The 25395-nt window shown below is 51.5% G+C and overlaps 8 protein-coding genes across 8 annotated transcripts; 5 read left to right on the top strand and 3 right to left on the bottom strand.

Moving 5' to 3' along the window:
- Positions 1–760: 760 nt before the first annotated feature.
- Positions 761–2089, top strand: BDP55DRAFT_630503 (Golgi transport complex subunit 5-domain-containing protein; the record flags this gene model as incomplete). The annotated part of the gene is made up of 1 exon (XM_060572159.1): positions 761–2089. The coding sequence occupies one exon, from the start codon at positions 761–763 to the stop codon at positions 2087–2089; it is 1329 nt and encodes a 442-aa protein (XP_060430998.1).
- Positions 2090–7589: 5500 nt separating this feature from the next.
- BDP55DRAFT_727262 (cytochrome P450) lies at positions 7590–9251 on the top strand (the record flags this gene model as incomplete). Its single annotated transcript, XM_060579277.1, has 2 exons — positions 7590–9018; positions 9088–9251. The coding sequence occupies 2 exons, from the start codon at positions 7590–7592 to the stop codon at positions 9249–9251; spliced, it is 1593 nt and encodes a 530-aa protein (XP_060430999.1).
- Positions 9252–9668: 417 nt separating this feature from the next.
- Positions 9669–10374, top strand: BDP55DRAFT_90645 (uncharacterized protein). Its single transcript, XM_060581309.1, has 2 exons — positions 9669–9896; positions 9986–10374. The coding sequence occupies exons 1-2, from the start codon at positions 9779–9781 to the stop codon at positions 10246–10248; spliced, it is 381 nt and encodes a 126-aa protein (XP_060431000.1). The 5' UTR covers positions 9669–9778; the 3' UTR covers positions 10249–10374.
- Positions 10375–10735: 361 nt separating this feature from the next.
- On the bottom strand, positions 10736–11642 carry BDP55DRAFT_727263 (parasitic phase-specific protein PSP-1; the record flags this gene model as incomplete). The annotated part of the gene is made up of 3 exons (XM_060579278.1): positions 10736–11153; positions 11223–11283; positions 11339–11642. The coding sequence occupies 3 exons, from the start codon at positions 11640–11642 to the stop codon at positions 10736–10738; spliced, it is 783 nt and encodes a 260-aa protein (XP_060431001.1).
- Positions 11643–13269: 1627 nt separating this feature from the next.
- Positions 13270–14582, top strand: BDP55DRAFT_659782 (Rieske domain-containing protein). Its single transcript, XM_060574563.1, has 3 exons — positions 13270–14020; positions 14083–14490; positions 14547–14582. Exons 1-2 carry the CDS (start codon positions 13727–13729, stop codon positions 14359–14361), a joined length of 573 nt encoding a protein of 190 aa, XP_060431002.1. The 5' UTR covers positions 13270–13726; the 3' UTR covers positions 14362–14490; positions 14547–14582.
- Positions 14583–17235: 2653 nt separating this feature from the next.
- BDP55DRAFT_727264 (uncharacterized protein) lies at positions 17236–19017 on the bottom strand (the record flags this gene model as incomplete). Its single annotated transcript, XM_060579279.1, has 3 exons — positions 17236–17948; positions 18004–18923; positions 18986–19017. 3 exons carry the CDS (start codon positions 19015–19017, stop codon positions 17236–17238), a joined length of 1665 nt encoding a protein of 554 aa, XP_060431003.1.
- Positions 19018–19710: 693 nt separating this feature from the next.
- On the bottom strand, positions 19711–20616 carry BDP55DRAFT_90703 (uncharacterized protein). The gene has a single exon (XM_060581310.1). It carries the CDS (start codon positions 20443–20445, stop codon positions 19744–19746), a length of 702 nt encoding a protein of 233 aa, XP_060431004.1. The 5' UTR covers positions 20446–20616; the 3' UTR covers positions 19711–19743.
- Positions 20617–22450: 1834 nt separating this feature from the next.
- On the top strand, positions 22451–24517 carry BDP55DRAFT_549382 (CobW/HypB/UreG; the record flags this gene model as incomplete). Its single annotated transcript, XM_060568923.1, has 6 exons — positions 22451–22633; positions 22693–22778; positions 22848–23144; positions 23213–23423; positions 23481–23669; positions 23735–24517. 6 exons carry the CDS (start codon positions 22451–22453, stop codon positions 24515–24517), a joined length of 1749 nt encoding a protein of 582 aa, XP_060431005.1.
- Positions 24518–25395: the final 878 nt, after the last annotated feature.

Below are 25395 nucleotides of genomic sequence, written 5' to 3' on the forward strand. Positions count from 1 at the left end.
GCTACCCGCAGATCATTGATGACAGACTGCTTCTCCACTGGATTACTGGGTGCCGAGTGGTGCCAGACTCCAGTGGTGCTTTGGTCGTTGTGTGGTGTGGGAATGGGGAAGAGTTCGGGCGGCGGCGGGAGGAGATGGGAGACCGAGAGGAGCGAGACGGAATGGCCGGGAGCGACGGATTTGTGTTTTCTTTTTGTTTTTTTCCTCTTTGGGATCGTCAGTGGAGATGCCGAAGCTCCGGGACCTGGAAGAGAACAGGTGAGCGAACCGTGCAAATGGTTTCATCATGAGATTTTGGCAGACTGATTACTCAATGGCTACTGGCGGGCGTTCCTGGAACAAACAGCGAAAGAACGTATGCTGTGTATCGCGCAGCATCTGATTACAGGCAATGTGCTTTTCAGTTGACCAAAGCTATCCGCGTATGGCTGCATATCGTCATCATGGAGTTCGCGAGAGAAGAAGGCGGGATTAAACTTGTGGCTGGAAGAAACAATTTGCGGGGCAGGGCGAGCACCATGTCTGTGTGGCTAGACATCAGTGTGGCTGGTGATTCCGTCTTATGTAAGGCATCATTGACACAGCGGTACGTACCGCCCATCGACCAAGACAGGACAGCTGGAGCTTGAGCGCCTCAATCAACAATTGTTCTCAGAGCTTCCCTCTCCAAGCTCCCACGTTCAACTCCCTCGACCGGCGCAACACCAACACAACACCACACATTGACTCAACGACAGTCAATGGCTCAGACCCACGCATCATGACGACCCGCGAAGAAGAGGACCCCTCCTACATCGACTACGAAGCCTTCCTCGACCCCGAATTCAGCCCCTCCTCCTTCGCAAATACACTCGTCCTCGCAACGAACAACCCCAACGATGCGCCCCTCGATCTGTCCACCCCCCTTTCCCGCGTCCTCTTCGACACTCAAGAGATCGACTCCCACATTGACGTCCTGACAACAAAGTCTGCTGCACCCCTCCTACAGTACACAAAAGAACAGACGACATCTAGCAAGCACATCATCTCCGAGCTTGACGCCCAGATCAAGAACCTCAACGACAGCTACAAGCAGCTCGAGAAGGAGGTCATTGATAAGCATGCCGAGGCTGAAGAGGTGCGGCAGGTTGCTACGCGGTTATGGGAGACGCTGAAGCTCGGTCGCTCTGTGGGACGGTGTCTGCAGCTCGGAAGGCAGCTTGAGGTCCAGCACGCTGAGATTGCTGGATCCAGCGTCAGTGCTGCTGCTGCCGCGGCGGGCAAGAAAGAGGATCACCGAGCGCTAGTGCGGTGTTCACACACGATACTTTCGTTGAGGGAGGTTCTTGATAATACGGCGCCTGGGGAGGAAGGACATGGTCTAGGCAAGGTCGATGCGATTCGCACTCTTCGGGAGTCTGTAATCACGCCAGTGGAGCGGTCTGTCAAGGAGACGGCAGAGAAGATCATCCGCGACTTTGCGATTCCCAACTCGGCCACATTTGCGCAAGGCGAAGAAGTCAAGGCGAGAACCGTATCAGCCATGGTCACGCTCTTTTTACTCTCTCCGGTACCGACGCAAAAGACGGAACGATGGACGCCGCAGCTACTCCTACAGAGTCTTGAGACGTACTTCCGCTCAGCCTTGCAGTCCTCCATCGCCTCACTCTCTCGGTCACTGGGTCAGCTTCCATCCCTCGAACGCACTCTCGCTGAGATCTCAGCGCGGTGCCAGAACATCGTCGCCCTCGAGCTCGTTCTTGAGTCGACTAAGCTGCCGGCGCACCCGCTTGTATTGGCGCCGCAGAAGCAGACCAATATGCTACAGCCTCTGCTGGCGTACCTCGAGACAGGGAGCCTGCCAAGTTACTTCTGGCGGACGATGGCCGGCAATTTGGGTACGAGGGTGCAGGAGATTGTGAACCGTGGCGGGGTGTCTGCGCGTACGTTGCGGTCCAATAGGGCGAGTGTTGGGGACGCCGTGAGGGAGTGTGTCGTGAGAGGATGCCAGATGCCGAGTGCGTTGAAGGGCAAGGCAAGAGGGGAGGGCAACTGGGATAGAGAGGTCGCTGTCATGGTCGGCAGCGTTGTCAACAACCTTGGTCGGTAGCCTTGGGACGTGTACCACGAAATAGGACGCACAAGGAACCACACATTTCATAGGGAAGGATTACATTCTGAGATAAAACCATGATGCAGTCTTCGGGGACGCCTTCCAAGGATTCTGTCGTCCTTTACCTTTCCGTTCTCATTCCCTCCGCCTCATCTCGCTGCTACCACGGGCGTACCCACCCGAGCAAAGCTAAATATTAATGATGATGATGTTGATATTCACCCATGTAATGGTCAAGGATGCAGTTTATATGCCGAGTGGCTATCAAGAAGGAGTGGGAATAAGGCGAACCAAGACGGAGAAGTAGGGCAGGGATCGGGCCCAAGACCAATGCCACTGTGTTGGGCGTTGATAGAGGTGGAAGTGGGAAGTTGCGCAACAATCATTGTGGACATCGTACGGCGCAGGAGTAGTCTCAGTCCCTACCCTGGCAGCCTGACCCGTTGTCCAATACGGTCCACCTTAGTAGCCATCACTGTAAGATAGATTTCTCATATCGAAGAAGTCCTTCTTCTTTTTGGGTCATGTGTTGCAACGGCACGATTGTAACCTCGGGCGATGCGGTGTAATCAATTATGAGCCATTGAGGTTGGGGAGAATGAAGAAGAAAATGCCGTAGGGCGGCAGCCTGCATAGCGCGAAACCGGATGAGGGCATAGCAAGGCAGATCCATCCCTGGAGGGGCTGGCCAAGCAACGAGCAAGGGCGCGTTTGCGCGTTCGTTTGTGTGAGTGCGCATTTGTGGGAGTACAGAGGTGTGTAGAGGGAGCGCGCACTTGCGCAGTTGTGCACTCCCCCAAAAGCGCACTCACACAAACGAACGCGCAAACGCGCCCTTGCTCGTTTCTCTATCCTGATTTATACCTTACCCACGCGAATTACAATTTGCCACATCAATCCTGTGATTATCTTAAATACGATCCAGCCCCCTCCGTCGTCCGGGCGCAATCCTCATTTGACTCATCCTCTTGAGGATTCGGATGGATCTTTGTTGACGACCTTATTAAAGCTAGATCTTGCCTAAGTTCTCGTTTTCTTGTCAAACATTCCCCTCGCAACCTACCAAGTATATATTTCTTATCTCATCAATGACACTACACCTAGCAGACTGTTCAGCCGATGATGAGCTCTTTCATGTCTCGGAAGACATTGCCATCACTTACCTCCCTACTTCACCTACCCACCTTGAGAGCGAAACAACTCCCATCAAATTTCGTTACCTATAGCTCTTCACTGGCTTCATTCCTCAATCATGTTTCTCTCTTTCACCATCGCGTACCGAGTCTCCCAGCCTAGGTAACGCCGACACCCGGACAAAAAACATCGCCAGAGGGACCCGACTGGTGCCACCTGCAGAAGCAAACAAGTTCCACAGGTGGCGAACCGCGTCCTCGAAATGAGGCAACCCGGTTGCCTTGGTCGCGACCCAGCGATGTCTGATTTCAGGCGAAAGTGAGGCGGTTCAACCCCTCGCAAGGCGTTCGCGACACCGAACAAGGCGGACAAGCGGCCTCATTCTGCCTGCAGGCAGTGAGCCTGACGCTTGTCACTTGGCGCTCATCAAGACTTCAAGTGGACGACGTCGGCTGCCCCTCGCTGCAGCAATGCCCCTCTCATTCACCGAAAAAAAAACGCAGGCTCTTGGAACAGACCAAAGCGTATGCAGCCAGCCATCGAATCACGATTGCGCTTGACCTCTTCAAAGAAATAGGACCGGATGAACCCCTGATGCGCCGTATCGAAGGACACTGCTTGAGATTCGGTCTCGAACCCGTGGGGCGTGTCTGTATAGGCCCGGTATCGTCAACTTTCAACTCTTTGTGTGGGTATACGATGCTCTCATTTATCGAACCTGCCATGGATTCCATTTTCAGTTGCTCGCGATGATTCAAGCCTCTGGATGATTTTAACAGCAAGCGATGTTGGGAATTTTCGAAAGAGAGACTAGTGGTATCAAAAGCTCCGGCCCGACTACACTCCACTTATCCAGCCGATCCGGGTTCAAGTGATCTCCGAAGCTGGACACCTCCCTTTCCGGACACGTCCCCTATTCACTTTCTTATCTATGACAGTCCGGACGTTGCTTTATTGAACCACTTTATCACTCTTCTTCCGATCATTTCAATGCATCTTTAACTTTCAAATTATTAGCACCTCTATAACCTTAGGTAGGTAATTCATTTTGGTCCATGTCCTGGCAAGTGCCAGTGACACCAAACGACAGGATGGTCTCGTCATATAACGTTGATATCTGCTGTTCGGTCAGGAATCCTATGACCGTAAACTTCAAACCGTCGATAAACAGGCATATTCGATTGCTGAAGTTTACGGTCATGGTCATTTTGGCCGATGCCGAAATGCGGCTCGAGGTTCACACACCCCATGGTGTCTATCTTGCAATCGGGGCCGTCTGGAACTGTGACGCCACCCACCCATGCCCAATCCCGCCACGACTACAACACCAAGGAGACCTACAACGTGCATCTCGACGCATCTGCTATGGGCCGCCTCGCTTGCTAGCTGACAAGACCGGCGGACTGTTCGTCATCAGGTTGAATTCACTTTGTACGAGAACCGGAGGCTTTCTTGAAGGGGCGGCACTCGATATGGGGATTGTCTTCTCGACCCTGGTCCGCCAGGAATTTGCATAAAAGACGGGACGGTGATTAAATAAAATGTTGATATCACAAACAGCTATCAGAATCACTGTGAACACATGCAGCAAGCCTTACACATCTTGCTATCACGGAACTCCTGGCGTAGCCAATTTGCCAGAAGCCCCCTACTACCCTTCCACTTTGCAGCTATTTCGTCCATCCTCAAGGGCCAAGTCACCGAGGCTGAAGCTTTGACAACATGGGTTCTACTAGTTCGGTTCGCAATGGGTATTTTCCCCCTATGTCTTATGGAAAACGTGCAGGTGACGGCACATCCAGTCGCACTTAGCTGATAAAAGCGTTCTCAGGAGTGCCTCTGGCAAATCTTTCCATCAGTACTCGACCACTGAATCAGACGTCACTCTCTCCCAACGTCGAATCTCCGAATACAAGAGGTCTTCTAGCCACAGCAATATTTACAATGTTCACAATAATGGAACCGATGGTGAAGCTAGCAAGGCGCACCATCAAAACAGAATGGCAGGGACTTTGGCTGACTTCGACAAGCAATTCAGCTCCAACCCACCGAGGCCTTCTTGAGCGGACGAACGAAGACGCGCGAAGGGTGCCATCTATCAAGACGAAAATAAGAAGGGAGGAAGGGGAAGAAAGGATACCAACAGCTCGACTTCGACGTCGACTTCGGCCACATCACATAAGTAGTTATCAATATGCGCAAAGACACTTCCCGACCCAGCTACCAAGCTGTGAAGCCTTTCCACCAGCCTACCCAGAAGATCAGTATATCCCTATTTGCCTTCACTTCATGTACAACAATGTCCACAGATCGAACTAGCGATCCATCCCTTCGCCGAGCTGCCTTTCCAAGTTTGCGTACCCGTCGCACGATTGACGCCCCATGCATTGCTCCCGAGAATGAAGCGTCGAGCTCTCCTGCTGACGGTTCAACCTGATCATAGCCACGCAGCATCGCAGCTCAGCTCGAATCCTAATCTTGACCCAGATTGCCCCTTTCGCGAGTGAGCTCTCAGTGATAAGCTTCTGTTTCTTGTCTGCCAATGCTTGACTGACATGTGATGGTTCTCTGCAGTACCAGGCTCTGTGCTTGGCATAACCGGCGAGGAACTTTCAGCTTCTCTAGTGGGTCGAATGCTTTTCAGTATAAGCCAAAGCCACGGGTTGGGGGTACCTACGAAGGTAATCAACTACAGAGACACAATATTCTTCATCAAGTGCACTTCAATGCCCGTCTAATCCACTTCAGGACGTTTAGGTCGCTCACTTGCTTCATTTTCAACCACCGCCTTTCCAAACTCAACACTTTCCTTGCACGTCCTAGCTAAATCGAAGCATCTCGAGATTCCCATGCTATTTCATCCCATCAACTGCGATTTTGACGTCGGTACAGACATCTCCGAGTTTTCCCAACGCTGATCCTTCTGAACTTTTTGATTGAATGCATCGGAGGCAGATAGGTAAGGCCAGGCGGGAACTAAGCGGAAGATCTTGGAGCAATATGTGGTCCGTTACTATCCCTCATGGTCATGGGGAGCACATGCCAATCCACCGATGTCATGCCGCAGTTGATGGCATACACGTGCAACCGGCGAATGCGTCTTTGGTGGCTATCAATGAAGCAAAGTAGTGACACGTGACCTTCGCCCATATGAATTGATGCCAGGTAAGTGATTAGAGGCATGTTGAAGACGTTCAAATCCTACCGAACGGGACCGACGTGTTGGAGTTGTTACTTGATTCAAACTAGATCGACCTTCGCCAAGTTGCTAATTACCTTTCTTGCAAGTGGTAACAATGATGCGAGAATGCAGAGGTTTGCATTACGTCAAGCTCTTGGCGGCTATATTCAGCAAGAATACAGCCTGAAGCCTTACGAATAGACACCAGTTGGTTAATACAAAAACGCAGACATAATCTCGTTCGGAGTTGTAGGGCGTCAATCCCCCGTTCCTAAGGCGCGAACTCTAAGGCGATCATGCTGCGCCGCTGAATGCTACCATTACTCGGACTTGGCAGTCAGAACCTTATTGTGTCTCGACGTCGCAAAATCCCCGCGGTTCATGTAAGCTGAAGCCAAGGGCGGCTTTACCAAGGTCGAGTCATGTTTCGCATCTCATGTGGACCATGATGAATCAACATCACGACTCTACTTTGTGGGGCTCCATAAATCTAGACCGCTACCTAAGCTACCCCACGCAGTCCGAGGTCTAGGTCTTTGAAGTCTGAACCAAGACATGCATAGCCCAACGCCGAAAGGTTGTCGCAAAATTGAGCTCTGCCGACCGAGGGATGAGATCACTTCGGGCACCTAAGCTATGTGCTCCAACTATGATTGTCAAGCAATCGGCATTTGGTGGGGCATATGCTTTTCCTCCAGATGAAGTTTGTCCAGGTTGTCGATACAACGCAAACACGAAGCCAACAATCGTTCCTCCCTTGTCACTCATGTGTCCCCAACAGCACTACAACCCGTAAAATGCGAGAACGAGAACGAAAGCATATGTGAATGGTATGAATGGTATTACAACGGGTGTACAACAATGGGTAGAGACGGACTTCTCATTGCCAACGATCTCCGCGCCGGGTAATCGCAGTACCGTCTGCTACGATTCGTCAGTTCGGAAACATCCAAAGAGCTGGGGTTCTAGTGGAGGCCAGTGCGACAGCGATCATGGTCGATAACGGGGGTCAAAACCCACCTCTTCCTTGTACGACTAGTCCCCATCCTGGCCACATTTTGACAGGCATGGCATCGTGAGAGGGATATATCTCGTGGGGGGTCCGGCTCGTTGGTACGATGTACGACGGATTTCCCAAAATTCTGCAACTGGCGACGTTGGATGCCAAACAATTTTTCCATCATGGCGCTGTTCTCCTCGCCCGTAGTTTTGTTCGCACTCCCAACGTTGGTGGTCTACTACATCGTCTCAACTTTCCTCGCCCGTCGCCGCATTCTTCTCTTCGCCAAGACAAACGGGGCGACTTTTCCCAAGCACTTTTCCTCGAAACTCCCCTTCGGCATCGACTATGTCTGGCGCACTGTCAAGGTCGTGCGCAGCGGCGGCGATATCCTCGACGATGTTATTGCCGAAAAGTTCAAGAAGTGCGGCGACACCTTCAGCACCACAGGCTTCTTCGGCCCAGACGAGGTGAACACCATAGACCCAGTAAACATCCAAGCCATCCTCGCGACAAAGTTCCGCGACTTTGAGCTCGGCCCGCGCAGAATCGCGCAGTTCAAGCCGTTGGAGGGAAATAACATCTTCACCCACGACGGCCCATTCTGGGAACACTCGAGATCGCTCTTCCGGCCGCAGTTCTCGCGGGAGAATATCAACGACCTTGAGGGTACGGAACGTGCCGTGCAAGCTCTGCTCCGGGCCCTGCCTCTTGTTGGTCAGAAGACTGATGACGGTGGCATGTCTGTTGATATCATGCCCCTGATCTTCCGTTTCACGCTCGACACCGCGACTGGCTTTCTCTTCGGCGAAAGCGTCGACTCACAAACGGCCGCTGCAACGGGCAAGATGTCGACATCGACAAGCGCGGCGACAGCTATGGCGGCTGACCAGGCAGGCAGCGACATGTCCTTCGCCTCGGCCTTCCACGAGGCGCAGATGTACATCGTCATGCGCGCCCGGCTGCAGGGCTTGTACTTTCTGGCACCCAGCAGCGTGGGCAATAAGTCCATTGACTACATCCGCCGGTACGTTGACCACTACGTTCAGCTGGCCCTCAAGCGCGCGAAGCCGTCGGCGGACAAGTTCAGCTTGTTGGATACCCTCGTGGAGCAGACGCGGGACCGCGGGGAGCTGCGGGACCAGATCCTTGGGATGCTGCTGGCGGGTCGAGATACCACGGCGACGCTGCTCTCGTGGGTCATGCTGATGCTTGCGCGGCACCCGGCCGTGTTCAAGAGGCTTCGGGTGGAAGTGGTGGCGGAGTTTGGGGAGTACTCTGAGAACCCCGAAGGCATTGATTTTGCGACGCTCAAGTCATCACAGTATCTTCAATATGTGCTGCGAGAGACGTTGAGAGTGTATAATGTCGTGCCTCTCAACAGCCGATATGCGGCACGGGATACAATTTTGCCTAGAGGTGGCGGAGACGATGGGTTGTCGCCCATCGTGATCAAGAAGGGACAGACGGTCACGTTTGTACCGTATCTGCTGCATCGGCGCTCGGATATTTGGGCGGATGCGATGGAGTTCAAGCCGGAGCGATGGGAGGGTGTTCGGCTGGATTGGAATTATATCCCGTTCAGCGGTGGGCCGAGGATCTGCTTGGGACGTAAGTTGCTATATACCCATTGACGATTCGCTCGTAGTGTTGTTGGATTGGAGTGCTAACTTGCTCCAGAACAATTCGCCCTTACAGAATCTGCGTATCTCTTGGTGAGACTCATCCAGAGGTTCAAGAGCATGGACTGGATCGGGGCAGAAGGCGAGCCGAGAAAGGACATTCATTTCACCATGGCTCCTAGAGATGGGGTCAGTGTTAAGCTCCAGTACGCCGCATCATAGAAGAAATCGATAATTTTCAGTGGAAAGGCGTGTTGACACACATGGCGACGGGGTGGCTGTAATTGGTGAGTATTCTGAATGCCGTATGGTGGATACTGGAAGCTCTCCATTTTAGTGCCTGCTGAAGTGCTCTGCGCCTGGCTCATTCTTGTAGACGATCCATTATGAATGCAATGATCTTAGACGCGTAATCACGAACCCAACTATGAGACTTCGGCCGACTAGAAGGGTTCTTACGGAGACGTGTTCCGGTGTTGCTGTGGGTCCTCCAGGTTGTCACTCGGGAGGCTTGAGGCTTGAAATTTGAGGGCCGGCACCTGTTTGTCTTCGGCCTAGGTAATAAAAGGCGGGATCCCTGGCTAGATAGTACACTCTAAGGCCCCTCTAGGCCACGCCATACACTCAATATTCTGGAGGTCTAGGATACGAACGGATACCACCACCCAACACATCTAAGCAGACCGAAGAAGTTTGAAGACAGGAGCACACGAGCGTCGCACTCAACTCATTTCAAGGCTTCCCGATCTATGGAAAAAACAATCAAATCGAGCAATCTATCGCATGCAAGTCGAGATGGACCCCGACGCCTCCGTATTCCTTGTGGGTTTTGCCGCCACCACCGGATTCATGGTGATGATTGCGTTTGTATGGTTTCTTCTTGCTTACAATCGATTGTGAGTGGGCAATATTAGACTCTTTGCAGAGAGTGGCCAGTGCTAATTATCATTTCAAAGTTCGGGAAGATGCGGTTGCCAAGCTGCCAATGATCCCTTGTGCACAAGATGTGGGCTCCCTGAGCCGGCTACTCACCAGGAGGGGGATGGAACTTCGCAGTCCGAAGGATCCCACGCTCCAGGTAGCAAGATGGACGTCTAAAATGATTGATGGCGTGTTTTCTGAACTGTCCTTACCTGGAGAGTCCCAGCGACATAGCTTAACTTGCCGGAAGACTGTGTCAATCGGTATTTCTGGAACTCGCACAAACTACGGCCCATGAAAACGGAGTTTCTGTCATCTGTGCGATGTTGAATCTTGAGTTTAACAGCAGAAAGCTGCAAGACGCCTCTGAGAACTGCGTTTAATGTTCCTTATCAGGGTTTCGGATGGTAAAGCTCATAATCAAGCAAATAATCAAGGATACGAATATTTCGAATGGAGTTGATACAAGAAGAAATGAGGCAAACTAAAAGGTTCTGGTATCTTGGTGAACAAACATTGTAGCGGATCGTCTTCGTAAATATCATTCATTCATACGCTGATTGACCCCGGCAATGTGTCTTTTCTACCGCTCGTTTCCATTGGCATGCTAGCCTGCCGCGATGGGAGGTGATCAAATGCATCTGACGCGGTCGATTCCTTTCTCTCTCCAGCTGTGCTGAAACCAATCGCAGGGTTTCCGATGACAAGACAAAACACTGCAACTACCATGACACTAGAATAGGAGTTAGGCACACTATCAGGTGGCATTAAAAGTGTAGAATGACTCACGAAGATTCAAGGCCAATGAACAAAGGCTGGTTCCGGAACATCGGGCTGAAGTATCCCTCCTTCAGTTCCTCGATACGGTATGAGCATCGTACCAGGATCAGGATGGCGGAGATGAAGAGGAACGCCAAGAAAAGTTTCATGTTTTTCGTCATGCGTTGTCTAGCATTCGACCTCGTGCAGGTGACGAGGTAGTCTGCGAAGAGAGCACAAAAGGCGACGAGACAGACGACCTGGAAGATGAGCCCCGCTAGGGAGACATTTACACCTCTTTGTACGGCCGCTTTATCGTTTCCAATGCTGGATAGAGCACCACCAGTTGCTTGTAGGATGAGGGATACGATGTCGCACGGGATAAAGAGGTAATAGCATAATTTCGGGTTGAATCTGGATATCGAGCGATCGACGTGGATGATGCTGCGCTTCCAAGATTAGTCAAGAGCTCTTAAAGACTGATAGTTGATAGTCTCGGCAAGATGGACTTACACCTTCGATAGCATGACATAGATGGCAGCACAGAAGAAAACCGGTCCGACAGTGATACAGACTGAGACGAGAAGAAATTAGATCAAGTCATATCATGGGATATCGATAGTACTCACTAATCTGCAAAAGAAATCCACCAAAAGAAAAGGGGTTATCGTTGAGAATTAGCCTCCCAACGTAGCCGACAATCTCGAGCAAGCATCCACCGATCATGCTAGCCATGAACCCCCAGTTCTTGGACCGAAGACCCTGAATAGTATGGATGACCATGGCCAAAGCAAAGAGTCCGATGAATGTTCCATTGACTGGAACTGAAGGGCGATAGCGTAGTAGACTGGCCTCGAGCGGGCACACCTCCAGAGTGCAGTTGGCCTTCGGGCCGAACGACTTGTAGCCGTTCGGGAGCTGAGTTGCAGACATGATGCCGACGTGAGAGTTTGAAGAGGAAGACGCTAGGGATGGAAGACGGGTGTCAGATGAGACAGCTGGATGCTTGGAGAAGACGTTGAGATCTTGGGGCGCAGGAGGTAGTACTTATGCCTGGGATATTCCGTGAGCGGTCAAATGAGGAGTTGCCGCTTGCGTCTGTGATCATCCGGCCAAGCGAACGACGGCCGTAAAAGAGGGAGATGAGACACGTGGAACGCTCTAAAGGATTCATCCATGATATTGGATCTAATCCAGAACGTTAGGATCAACTCAGAAGGTGGAAACGCTCTATGCAGCACCTAATAGCCCTTTGATCCCTTAGCATTTCGCTTCGCATTATACAAAATGGGTTAAGACACAACATCCTTCATCGTGGCATACGGTTGACATCCCGCATGTGGGGAGCGCGGGATCGCCCTACCCTTGCCCGGCCGTAAACTATACCCCGTTCGGTCATGAAGAATCTCAACGCGGACAAGGGAGGGGGCAGGAAGGCGTCATGCCACGTGTCTCTGCTGATATCAGTCAGACATTCCGGGCTAAACGGCCAGGCCGATCGACATCCCGAGAGTCTGGGACCTAAATTAGTCCGACTTGCATCTAGCTAGACTCGCACTCACACTTCGCAAAGCGGCGAATCAGCAACGTTCCTTTTGGCGTGTGAGACTCAGAGTCGGCCGCAGATCCCACAAGCGAGGGGACCACGATATGCCTTGAGGCTTCAACACAAAGAGGCCTTTTCATCCATGGCACCCGTACCCGTGCTAAGAGCCCCGAGAAGTCGGGTAGCAAGCTCCAGAGCGCGTCATGTTTGTGAGCCATGTGTCGACATGGTTGTATTCATAGAAAGCTGTGAGGTTTTGGCCTTAGATCTAGAACCCGGGCTCATTGTTAGACACCAAAGTATCATACGCGTGGCATGCGGATCTAGCCATTTTGACACTTGCACTTACGCGACCATGTACATGGAACTGGTGAAGTCGTTTGAGGCGTTTCCCGCTCGAATCGTCATCGCTTACGAGAGCCGAGACAGCCAAGACACCAATATCCCGGAGAGGCATGCTCGGCGCTCTTTGTCGACTGACTTCCGTGCTGTTAGAAGGAGAAATAGAAACGGAGAAGCAGTCTATAATAGACCTGAAAATTAGTCAATTGATAATTAACGGTCATTTGCTTCGTTACCAAATAACTTGACGTAGGTTTACTCATAAAGGAAAACCTCTGCATCACAAAACCACAATTACTGGCTCTTATAAACACCCTCAGAACTTCCAATACCTAAGTACGCAGTGGTTTCTGAAAGGCTCCGATGGGGTGGCTTGCTCTTGGGCTAGAAGCAGTCTAGATATCCCGCCATGGCTGCCTCCAGCAATACACCTCTATCTCCTCCGCCACTGCAATGGACAAGCTGCCATGAGTCTTGGCCATGTTAGAGTTCATTTTAGTTCAAAGCACACAATGTCCCCACGTGGAAAGAGGTTGTGCCATTCTACAGCAGAGGGTCGGGCCGCCGGAAATGGTAGGTTCGGCGACAGGGCCTACGACCTTATCAGTGATATTTCCCAATAAGTCCGAGCAACCAAGTACACGCTCTAGGAAGTTTGGACTGATGATATAGAGGAAATCACATCCGCCTTTGCTTTTACCTTTGTCTAGGCGAAATCTGGATTAGACTCGGATTATTGCCTGGAGCAAACACAATCCCTTTGCACTTTTTTCTTGGATTCACAATCGAGCAGTACCTGCACAACGGACAGAAAGATCCATGAAAGTGCATCCAAGTAATCTCCTCCTCTGAAACTCTTTCTACTGAGACCATAAACATATTTCATTTTTTGAACGAGCACCTGGACTTGGGGGCATTATCAACTGCGAGACTCCAAGGGACCAAAAGGAGACGGTTCCACTCACGTGCGATAACACGTGACCTTCTAAAATCATCATCAAAGGAATCAATCTCGACGCGATGCCCGCCACGAAGTCCAAGGCACTACCGCCACATTCGCGATCCCGACAGAAGACAAATCCGCGTCAAACGTATCCATGTCTAAAGGCTCTCTAATTATCTTTCACAAATGATGAATGCATTTGCAGGTCGATCGCGTTCCTCAGCAGGATGGTTTTTTGCTGGCCTCGACTCATCATTCCCCGATCTCGGCTCCGATGAAAGCAACCTATCAGATCTCCGTTTCTGTGGTACAGATCTCAAGTCTGGTTGCAAGGTGTTTCAAGTGCGGAAGTCAGATCCATCACGGAGTACAGAGGTGCTCCTGGCACCAGATGTGCTAAACTACGACGAGCTTGAAGGCGATTTGAAGGATCAGGTCTTGGTTTTCAAATTTAAGGGGAAGTTTCACGCCGTCGACCATGTGAGTCTTTTCCTTTCATCACGGAAGCCCACATACTGCAGATCTGACTAAAACTCGTTTAGAAATGTCCACACTCTTCATATCCGCTTTCACATGGCACACCTTTCGACATCGAAGACTTTGGAATTGTTCTGAGCGCAGGATTGACTTGTCCGAAGCATGGCTGGTCGTTTGATTTATTCTCCGGCATGGCAGACCGCGCACGATATAAGCTGGGCATATGGGAGGTTCAGTTGCGCGATACAGCATCAATAGGTTCAATACCAATAGGAGATTCTCTTGCAGACATAGAGAGCATAGACAAAGAAGTGTGGGTGAGGAGAAAACAAAGAATAGGGTAATGTCTCAGGGCGCATTGAGCACACACTTTCCGAATCATTTCCAGTGCACCTTTGATGTCTTCGTTAATAAATCTCGAGAACGTTCGTAACTTTATGTGACCAACGTACAGATGGAATGCATGCGACTGGGTAAGATGTTTGGTCTCTTGTAGAAAGTAACGTGCTAATTTACTGTCACGAAACAGGAATGGTATCAGCACTTGTCAGGCACCTTGCCACGTGCTTTCTCACGTGGATATCACACTCACTTAGTATATAGACTACTCTCATGTGCTCATTCTAGATGGGTTACTTCAAGCCACTTTAACCCACTTCATATGCCCATTGCTGCGTGCCATAGCTCGTGACATTTACTCTGTAAGGTTTCTGTTGGCACAACTTTATTTAGATTCACTACAAGGTAAACGCTCAGCAAAAGCCGTCAAAGAGGCACTCAGCAAACTTTCCAGCGGCTCCGAGGCATACGACATTGCGTATGAGCAGGCCATGGATCGGGTCGAAAGACAGCTCGAAGATCAAAGGTCTCTAGCAAAAGACGCGCTTTCTTGGATAATCTGCGCTCAAAGACCACTCGACACCGTAGAGCTGCAACATGCTCTCGCCGTTGAGAGAGGAACAACCGAACTAGACGAAGACAACCTTCCTGAGCTAGAGGATGTTGTCTCGGTCTGTGCTGGTCTAGTCATAATTGATGAAGAGAGTAAGATCATCCGCTTGGTTCACTTCACAACCCAGGAATATTTCGAGAGGACGAAGGAGCGTTGGATGCCCGATGCAGAGAGCCTCTTAGCGACATCTTGCGTTGCGTATCTTTCTTATGACAACTTCAACTTCACATTTGAGGAATATTTCGAAGAGCTACATTTGGAGAAGAAAGAAGTAGAGAGGATTGCGCAGCTTAACGGGTATAAATTTTGGAATATGGTGAAGGAGCTTATCGCGAGCAGAAATCCGCTATACGACTACGCCGCTTGCAATTGGGGTTATCATGCCCAACACACATACCCCACGGATCAGGACACGCTCGGCTTTCTTACCGACAGAAAACATAACCGTTCTTCATCATTTCATATGGCCCTGAACAATAGCAAGTTTAAGTTTTCCCTATTTTATTGGTTGCCGCCGCCTAGAAGGGTTCATGGAATACACCTTGCAGCATATTTCGGGCTTTCCGAAATCTTCGAGCTTTTGAAGGGGACCGAGGAAGTTAGCAACCTCCTGGTATTTGTGAAGTTTTGGAATGCTAATTTAATCTGCAGACTAATCTGAATCTCGAGGATAGCTACGGGTTTACGCCACTTTTCTATGCTATCCTGGGGGGCAATGAAAACTTCCTTGAGTATCTTCTTGCACAAAGTGGGCTAGAACTCAACAAATGAGCAGGTCCTGATATCGAAATTTACTACCCCCTCCACATAGCTGTTCACTGCCATAATGAAGCTGCTGTCCGGGAGCTGATAGGAAGGGATGAAGTCCATCTTGACGCTAAGACCGGGCGTGGAGTCACGCCTCTCCAAGAGGCCGCAAGATACGGCAATGTCGGCATTTTAAAGCTCTTAATGGAAACAGAGAAGGTCGATCTCGATTTTCCGGAGTGGTCATGTACACTTTTAGCAGTTACAGCAAGACTCGGGTGGTTCGAAATAGTCAAACTGCTTGTCGAAACAGGGAAGGTCAACATAGACCTACGAGGTGCTTCGAGTGGAGACACTCCCTTCTCCTCGGCTGTTAGCGAAGGAATATTGAAAGTAGCCCAATATCTGCTTGATACGGGATCAATCGACACAAACACGGCAAATCATGTGGGGGAAACGCCACTTCATCGTGTTGCAACCTTGGGTGAATGGCGTGCGAAGCGGCCAAAGTCTGGAAAACAGAAGACTGCTCAATGGCTTCTTGATTCAGGAAAGGTTGACGCCAGTCTGTTCATGAAGACGAGTTCCGGGAAGACGCCTCTAGACCTTGCCTTGGAGAGTCGGGAGCCAGAGGACCTAGTGATCAAAATCATTTCAGACAGGATGACGTTCTTACAAACGACGAAGATTGAAGGGGTTATGGTAGATGATGTAGATAATTCCATAGAATAATGTATCACCATTGTTCTCAAAGACATTGGTCATAAAAGAGTAGTCCGCTGACCCATTTCCGATCTGCTCTCGACATCTTGCTGTAAATTCGTCACGACCACAAGGAGAGACGTTTCCGAGGACGTGGCCAAGATCCTTGTGGACCGGCCTTTCAGCGTGTGCCGGTGCCAGCGACACGGCCAGTTCCTACTCCGCCTTTGTGCAACTTTTACTATGGGTTCAGAGATCGGGAACTTTTGACGAGCCTATTTCGGGCTGTGGCAGGGGTTTGTCACGATATCTGTTTCAGGAGGCGTGCGTCTCGACCTGCCTTGTGGATCCTCTGGGCGTCTAGAGGGAAACGAATTTAGGACGGGATGAAGGGATGGGCGTCGAGGGGGCGATGAAAATGCCGGGAGTCAAATCATGATGCTCTCTGCTTTTATGGTGAAATTTTCAGCGGCTGTCACGGAGGGCATCTTGATGCGATTGTGGAAACGTTTCAATCGTTATGGTTCGTGATATTATTGCGCATTTAAGTATGGTACATCGTGGACGGTAAATCTTCTCTCTGGGTATTCAAAAATAAAGGAAAAGAAATAATGGTAGGTGAGACAAATGAGATGTGTGACAGCAGTCATCCCATCTATGCCTTAGTACAATGTGTGTGGTTCGCAAGGTCTGGTTCGGAGGGTCTATCATCCGATCCTTGGTATGATTTAATATCGTGGGTTGATCCCAGCTCGAGAAGAATGTCGCCGTATGCTCTCAGTAATGACCGTGTGGGCGTGCCGCGACATTTCACACCTCAACCGCGATATTCCATCTCGGGAGAGAACCGTCCATCAGGTCCCCTCTCCGCTCGGGGTAGCTGACCCGGCTGCGGTCGGTAAAAGTTGTCCGGGTTGTATGGTCGATAGCCATTGTTGGGCTGGTATCCAATATTGATAGATTCCCGGTACGGACCCTGTCCTACTTCCTGGTACATATCATAAGTGGAAGCAGGGTACGGCACCCTCGCCGTGGAAATCGCCGTCGGCGGCCGGCGTTGCGCCGTGCTGATCCTCAGGGGCGCGGGGACCACCGGCTCATTGATGGACTTTTCGTAGTAAAAGCTCTCCGTTTGCATGTTCCTCGTACTTCCAATAGGATCGTTGTTGCTGGGCATGCTGGGAAGAGGCGGAGCCGCGTTTGCTGTTGGGGGGTTCGGAAGAGGTCTCGCGGATGAAGCATCCATCTTTGATGCTCTGTCGGTCTTGAACTGCTCCATCATCTGTTCTTCCATCTCCTTGGTGGTCCGGTTCGCAATCTTGGTCTGTCTGAAGGTTGTGACCATGGCGCGCTCCATCTCGCGGGTGCTGCGCTTCGGTTGACGCAGGATGGCTGATTCGCGTGCGACGAAGCCGTTACCCCCTGGTGACGTATTTTGTGTCATGTTTGTTGCTACGGCAGCGACCTTCTTCTTCCTCTTGTAGCGCTTTACGCCGAAGATTACTGCGCCTATGAGCAGTCCGATGATGGCTGTAACATTTGGTTAAAATTCTGGTTCAGAATGCGGGGGGTTCTGATGACTGACCGACAACGGCGAAGGAGACTCCGATGGCAAATCCGCGGTCTGTGCCATCAGCAGGCGCAGCTGATGCTGATGGCGCGTTGGAAGCCTCGACTTGCGAGCTTGGTGGGAGAAGTTCTGGCTGTGGAGTTCCAGACGCCGCGTTTTCGACCGGCGGTGGGGGCAGATTCATTGAAGGAGTAGTTTCGGCGGCGGGTGGAGGAGGCGGTGATGGCGGTGCCGAAGACTGACTGGCAGGCGGAGGATTTTGCGGTTGGCGAGCAGGAGGGTTCGACGGTGTCACGGCCGGGGCCGGTTGTTGCGCAGGAGCTTCTTGAGGCGGTGGGTTAGATGGAGGCGGCGCTCCGGGGACAAGAGTGATGAAGCCTCTTGCGGGAGGCAAGCTTGCCGGCAACACCGGGTTCAGGACTGCCGATGGGATCGGAGACCCTTGAGCTGCCGGAGGCGGGAGAGATGGTGCGGCTGGAGGCGGCTGTACACTCGGAGGAGGGGCCGGAGTTGCTCCTGGCGGCGGCGGTACCGCTGGCGGCGGTTGCTCTTGTTCTGAGTCGCTGCTCGAGTCCGAGGACTGGCCGGCCGGCGCGCCCGGTTGTGGTGCGTCGGAGTCGCTTGCTGATGATGCTGCGCCGGCTTGACCGCCCGCTTCTGAGTCGCTCTCGGCCTCTTTGGCTGCGCCGTTTGCAGGTTCCTCCTCCTCCTTCTCTTCCTCTTCTTCCTGTTCCTTCTGTTGATCGGCGGGCTGATTAGGCTTGGCCTCCTCGTTCTCATCCTCTTCCTCTTCTTGGTTGCCGCCGGCCTCTTGTTCCCCGTCTGCTTCCTCTGCCTCCTCTTCCTTTGCGGGCGGTGGTGCAGGGCTTTGCCTACGAGTCAGATTATGACGAGGTCTGCCAGGGAACTTAGGCGCTGATCTCCTCCTCCGCTGTCTGTTAATAGCGGTTAGCGTTTCTCACTCAAAGACTGCGAAAATGCTTAGTTGACCCCATACCTCAAAGTAGACCAAGTCGCAGTTGCCTCCATGACTGCGAGTCTTCGCGTTTTCCGCAGACTGTACTTCGAACCAGAAACGAAATAAAATCGACCAGCGAGTGAGTGAAGAGAAAACAGCACAGCTGCAAACTTGGAAGAAACCGACAAGAAAGGAAAAAGGACGCAAGCGCCGCATGAGAAAAAGAGTCGCGATTCACCGAGATCTTGGACAGAAGCAGAGGCAGAAACAACAAGAACCAAATGAGATGCCACGCTGGGGTGGGCGGCATTTGCTCCATGTTATCAATTCTCGCCGCGTCGATCATCTTGCCCAACCCCATGGACAAGCTCAGAGACATCCATGCAAAGATGTCTCCCACATCAAACAACTTCCAAGAAGAACAGGCAAGGGGGTTCGAGATGTGCCTCTCTTACAAGCTGCGGGCGGTTCAGGGACTGAGGGACAGTGGGCACTGGTCTCTGGTGCGACAAGCGCACGCGAGGGAACGTTCCGGGGGACGTTCACACGGATGGACCCTAGAGGTGGCTTGACATGACTCTGGCGCAGCCGCTAGAACCATCAGCAGGAGTGTCTGTCCAGTTCAAGCTCCTCTTCACCAGCCCCAGTACGCCGCACAGTTACACCCAAGGGATCGAAGAGGCCCGGACAACAGGGAGTTTCTCAGCTGGCAAGGTGACTCTGAAGTCTCTGAGAAGGCGAGCCGTGAACCACACCCGTTCCATGTTCGGGGGGTTTCAGACGGACCCCGGCCGCTGTCACTCTGGTGAACCCGCCGTGCCGCACCAAAACCCTCGGTCGTGTTTGACGCGCTTCTTGGCGGCTTGGCCCGGAGACGCCCTCTTTTTGGTGTCTGAAACCACCGAGAATGCAACTGCGAGCAACCCACGAATAGGTACGAAAAACTGTTGGCAGATTTGAGCGCTGAAGTCTGCTAGTTTCCGACGTTTTCCCACCAGAAACTCCACCCTGGCGCTTCCAGGACGGAGAGAATTAGAAACATGGTAGGGGGGCCTTGTCTGAGCCTGGAAACATTTCCCGTCTTTTCTTGATTGCGCTGCTGACTGTTGTTGCATCTCCTGCCTACCCCTCGGTGCAACTTCGTGTTCCTTTGCCGTAGGGTTCATACGGCGACAAGACTGTGATGGGGATGGAGCTGGTCTTTGCTCAACACACGTAGCAATACCAGACCGCAATTCCGATTTTGGATGCGAAAAGGTGCATGAATTTGCGCCAGCCCGACAGCGCAACTTTTGGCGAGCCCAGAGCCCATTTGCTTCATTGGTCAACCGCGCATAGCGGCTCGGCCACGGAGCAGTTGTGATCGACACAAGGACAAAATCTGGCTCAGCCTGCCTACAAACAGACAAGTCAACTTTTACCGACACGCTCGCGACGAAGAGTAGTGAGGAGTCAGAAGAGGGCCCCGTTCGACCTACCCAGAGGCTAGTGTAGAACATGGCCCAACTCTCCGTCCGTCGAAGGGGTGTCGCGTGGTAGTATCCGGGGTAAGCTCTGGCTCAACCTCATCCACTACGGGGTCGACGGTGAAACGGGAAATGCATGGGCTCCTTGCAAACATCTTTTTTGACTCCTCAGCTGACAATGACGCTGGTCTCTATAATTCTCAACACCGATGGCGTTGGCAGGCGATGGGCTTTCTATTAATACCATTCTCCCTCCGTCTATTTATCGCCTGAACGCCGAGCGCTTGATCTACATCCAACTCAATTCGAGGTTCGGTTCGACTAGCTGTTCGGCTCCAATGCCCTTTCGGCTATATAACCCTCCGGTCTCTAGGAATCATGCTTTATGTGACTTGTTTTCTAGAGTAGGAAAGATTGTTTCTTGGCCGTGTGATCTGACGAGACACTCTTCGCACTTTTCTTCTTTCCGGCAGCGGCTGTGACTCGGATGAGCTGTGTGCTTCGACCAAATGGTAGCTGTAGACAAGTTGGCAGCATAATACAGGCTTCGATATGAGCAATACATTGTCTCATCCAGGATCCTAGATATCTTGTGAATCCGAATCTCTGGGTTCTTTCCGTTCCTCAGCATGTCTCCAGCTCTTCGTTGAATTGAAAGAGACCAAGGAACATTGTCATTCCGGAAGCCAAGATCATCACCCTGTCTCGCCCTGGCAACACGTGATCTCAATAGGTAATCAGCCAGTCGCATTATTTCCGGCACGGTTAGCTTTTAAGCCCCAGCCTTCCGAAGATGACACACAAAGTAAGTTGTAACATACCTTAGCAGGATAGGAGGCTACAGAAACCACGTCTTGTGGGAAGTAATCTTCCTTCCCTTTGACACGCATGGGCTGGTTGCACCACCGGGGGCCAATCTTGACATGGAGTTTCATGTGGTGCTAGTCGCTCGCAATCGATGAATCTCGTGCTAAATGGGCTGGATGGTACTGCTTCACTTCTTTGATAAGGTCGATGGCTTCGAGCACAGCTTACGAAGAGCCGCGACTTGGCAAGTTCTCACAACAGATTTCAGGCACATCAGCCTGGCATAGTGAGCAGGTGATTTAGTTCCGTAACTTATGAACCCGGCTCACTAAGGTAATTGGAAAACATCTACATCAATATCGTCTAAGTATGGTACATGTACTTATGCAACATAGTAGACATGCCAAAGTTCTATCGTACACCCGGCACTATAGAACGATGCGAGCACCACAGCAGCATTGCTAACTGTCTTCCAAGACGTAATTACCGCATGTTCTCACTCGTTCAACGAGAGTATCGAAAATGTGCTCTATGGGTAAAAGACACGAAGAAAGCCTTTACAATGAGCCGTCCAATTGTGCCGAGGAACCCAAGTCCAAGGGTTCCAACCCTCAAATCCTTCTTCCTTGCCCAGATACCTTAGCTCACCGTACGTCTCATCGTTGACCGTTGGTCCAAAGGCAGCTCGCCTGAGTTGACCTAGCGAATGACAACACGGCATTTCGCAATCTACTCACAAAAGGTATCCCTCAAGGTTCTCAAGGGCCCGAGCCGGTCGTTAGACCCGTCATCCATGTTTTCGCGAACTCTTTTTTCCTAATATGGCGAGGCGTTTCTGGAGATCGAGTCCTGGCCAATGTCTTTTCGGCCAATCAGAGAGCGGCCGATGATGATGACGGCCCCGGTCACGAGCCAGCCAATCCCGTGTTATATCGCCGGGGCAATCATCAGAACCCGGATGGCCCGTCGTGTACACGTCGTAGCGAACGAACAGCAAAGGGAGATGATTCAGAGAGATGGCATGATGGAATGAAGGAACGGTTGCTAGCGTAGGTTGGGCACCTTGATGGCAGTCGATCAGATAAGTCGGCATTGGAGGTGTTGGAAGGCTGGCAATGCCCATATAAATATTCAAATGTCGAAGGTTTAGACCGAATGAGTGTGTCCAGAGCTTTCATTCTTCAATTTTCAACGATTTTTCAGAGTTGACGGGAAGCCACGCACATTCACAATGGGCAAGAAACTCTCAGCGTCTTCAACGAAGCCCAAATCGGGTGCCATTGTTGTGCCAGCAACTACTCAACCAAAATCCACCGATGAGGTCCCGAAGCTTGTCCGCCAGGACTCCGGCGTCGATGTGACAAAGTCTGGTCAAGGAAAGCCTCTACCAGTCACACTTCTCTCAGGCTTCTTGGTACGTCCTGATTGACGCATGCGAGTGATTAAGACACGTGGCTAATGGCTAGATTACAGGGTAGCGGTAAAACGACACTCCTTCAGCACATCCTTAAGAGCGACCATGGTCTTCGTATTGCGGTCATTGTCAATGATATCGGCGCGTGGGTTACCAACTATCCGCTCTATACCTTGTGTTTCATGAAGCAGCACTGACTAGCTACCTCGACCAGTGTGAACGTTGACGCATCCCTCATCAAGAAGAGCCACCGACTTACAAAGACCGAAGAAAAGGTCATCGCACTGCAGAATGGCTGCATTTGCTGTACTCTCAGAGGAGATCTGCTGGAAGAGCTCGTTAACTTGTCAGAGCTCCATGAGTTCGAATACGTGATTATTGAGAGTAGTGGTATCAGTGAGCCCGAACAAGTCGCGGAGACCTTTGATGCCCGATTGGCGGAGCAAATGGCTACAATGGGCGAGGGACCCGAGGGATTGGATGAGGATACCTTGAAATTGCTCAAGAGGCTGTGAGTCCCATAGCACCCGCCCCCCTGACCCTGTGATCAAGATCTTACTGACGAAACCCGCTCCTCAGGGCTGATGCTGGCGGAGTCGACAAGTTCGCTCGCCTTGATACCACCGTCACGGTCATCGATTCCTTCACAATCTTCAACGATTTCCACACTAGCGATTTGCTATCCTCGAGACGAGATGATGTGGTGCCAGAAGACGAAAGGACCGTGTCTGACCTGATGGTTGACCAGATTGAGTTTGCCGACGTGATAGTTCTGAACAAAGTCGATATGGTGAGCACTTCTACGAGAGAGATATCGTGATAGGATGAGGTTGCTGACTGGATTCAGGTGACCAAAGACGATCGCACTCGCGTGCTAGATTTGATCAGGAAGCTCAACCCAAGAGCCAAGATCCTGGAATCCAGCTACAGTAAGATTGACGTCAACGAAATTGTCAACACCAACACATTCGACCTCAAGGTTGCTCAGTCTGGTGTCGGCTGGCTTCAAGACTTGCATGCCATGACTGTACGCGAGGTTAGACTTCCCTCAGAGCTACCCGCATAGTAGATAAGAACATAAGCTGATCCTCGATGCTACAGGTCAACGGTCGCAAAGCAGTGACCCCAAAGCCAGAGACGGAGGAATACAACGTCCGCAACTTCATCTACACGAGGACGCGGCCATTCCACCCCAGACGTCTATGGTCACTCCTCTACGACAAGTTCATTCTGCAGATGGAGGAGCCCGAAGGCGACGACGAAGATGCAATGGATGAGGACAATGACGCTGACATGAGCGACGGAGACGCTTCCGACAAGGAAGATGAGCAATGGGAAGACGACGAGTCAGAAGCAGACGAAAATGAGGACGCCGACATGGAAGACCCCCTTGAGCCCCCCTCCAATCAAGTCATCCTTGCCAACAAAACTGCCAACCCCCTCTTCAACCGTCTCTTCCGCTCAAAGGGCGAGTTCTTCCTCGCGACACGACCACACAGGGCAGGCGACTGGTCCCAGGCCGGCGCGATGCTGACGATGACCGGCGGCCGCCCGTGGTTCTGCACGCTTGACCCTGATGACTACCTCACGGGCGATAGCGAAGTCGACGCCCTTGTCACACACGATATCAAAAAGGGTGGCGAGTGGGGTGACCGTCGGCAGGAGATGGTTTTCATCGGTGAAAAGCTTGATATCAAGGGTTTAGAAGCCGCGCTAGATGCGTGTTTGCTCAATGATGAGGAGTGGAAGAAGTGGCAGAAGGTGATGAGGAATAAGAAGTGGGATGACGAGAAGAAGGGGGCCAAGTTGCAGGATTTGTTTGACGATGGGTTTCCAGACTGGACGGAGGATGGGGAGGGGCATGAGGAGCATGATCATGCCTGAGACCACATTGCTTAGAGAAGAAGACACATGGCGCAGAAGAAAAGTCGTTAGATTCACTTCACGTTCGGGGGGTTAAGTATGATGGTAGAAGATTTTGCTTAAGGTGAACCCTACAACTATGATGCGGGAAGACGAAGCAGAAGAGTATAATACCTGAAAGACCTCATATGCATGAATTGGCCGTCTAGATGACCTAGATTCTGGCTTCTGTCATCTCATTTGTCGGCAATTGGCCTTTGCTTGGGGGCAATGTCAATTGCGCGACAGTGATATCTCGGACCTTGAGGTGAAAGAAGACAACACGCAGTAAAGCCGAGAAAAAGGAATTGTCAGCCACAGTGATGACACAGACTAAGATCTGGGCACCACAGCAGGACGCAAGGTAAGCGATGTGACTGACCAAGTAAATTGAGTCAGCAAGGCATGTCGCCGACGGATTTCGCGATGTTTTGTCGCTGGGGATCACGTCTATGACCCAAGTCAATAGATGCATCGGCTGATCCATCATTAACTTCGACTTGGCAAAAATATACATGAGAGACAACGAGGCCCTTTTTGGCTTCTTCACACAGCATAGGTCTTGGTACGGTCTCATCGGGAACTCACGTCGAGTCGACGACGGACGACCTCGGCTCAAGGGGGCGGGACAATGATCAATCAGGCTAACAGACCCACCGGGCTACACTGCCCGGGAGCCGATCGTCGGCGTCAATGAAGTTGAGACAACGGTCGCAAGTCGGTACCGCGCGCTCGGAGCTGATAGTGGGATCGTCAGTCCAACTCACTGCCCAGCAGGCTCGGTCACCGCTCCGGACAGTCGCCCTGCGGGAAGCACGTATGGCACGCTGGGGGCGGATCCGAATACTCGGCACACTAGG

The sequence above is a fragment of the Colletotrichum godetiae genome (genome assembly GCF_030913485.1).
Source record: "Colletotrichum godetiae strain CBS 193.32 chromosome Unknown BDP55scaffold_15, whole genome shotgun sequence".
Lineage (NCBI taxonomy): Eukaryota > Fungi > Ascomycota > Sordariomycetes > Glomerellales > Glomerellaceae > Colletotrichum > Colletotrichum godetiae.

Coding starts and splice junctions, on each gene's coding strand:
- BDP55DRAFT_90645 (XM_060581309.1), top strand. CDS start 9,779: ATGGAAAAAACAATCAAATCGAGCAATCTATCGCATGCAAGTCGAGAT. Junction 9,897..9,985: donor TCATGGTGATGATTGCGTTT/GTATGGTTTCTT, acceptor ATCATTTCAAAG/TTCGGGAAGATGCGGTTGCC.
- BDP55DRAFT_659782 (XM_060574563.1), top strand. CDS start 13,727: ATGATGAATGCATTTGCAGGTCGATCGCGTTCCTCAGCAGGATGGTTT. Junction 14,021..14,082: donor AGTTTCACGCCGTCGACCAT/GTGAGTCTTTTC, acceptor AAACTCGTTTAG/AAATGTCCACACTCTTCATA.
- BDP55DRAFT_90703 (XM_060581310.1), bottom strand. CDS start 20,445: ATGTTCTACACTAGCCTCTGGGTAGGTCGAACGGGGCCCTCTTCTGAC.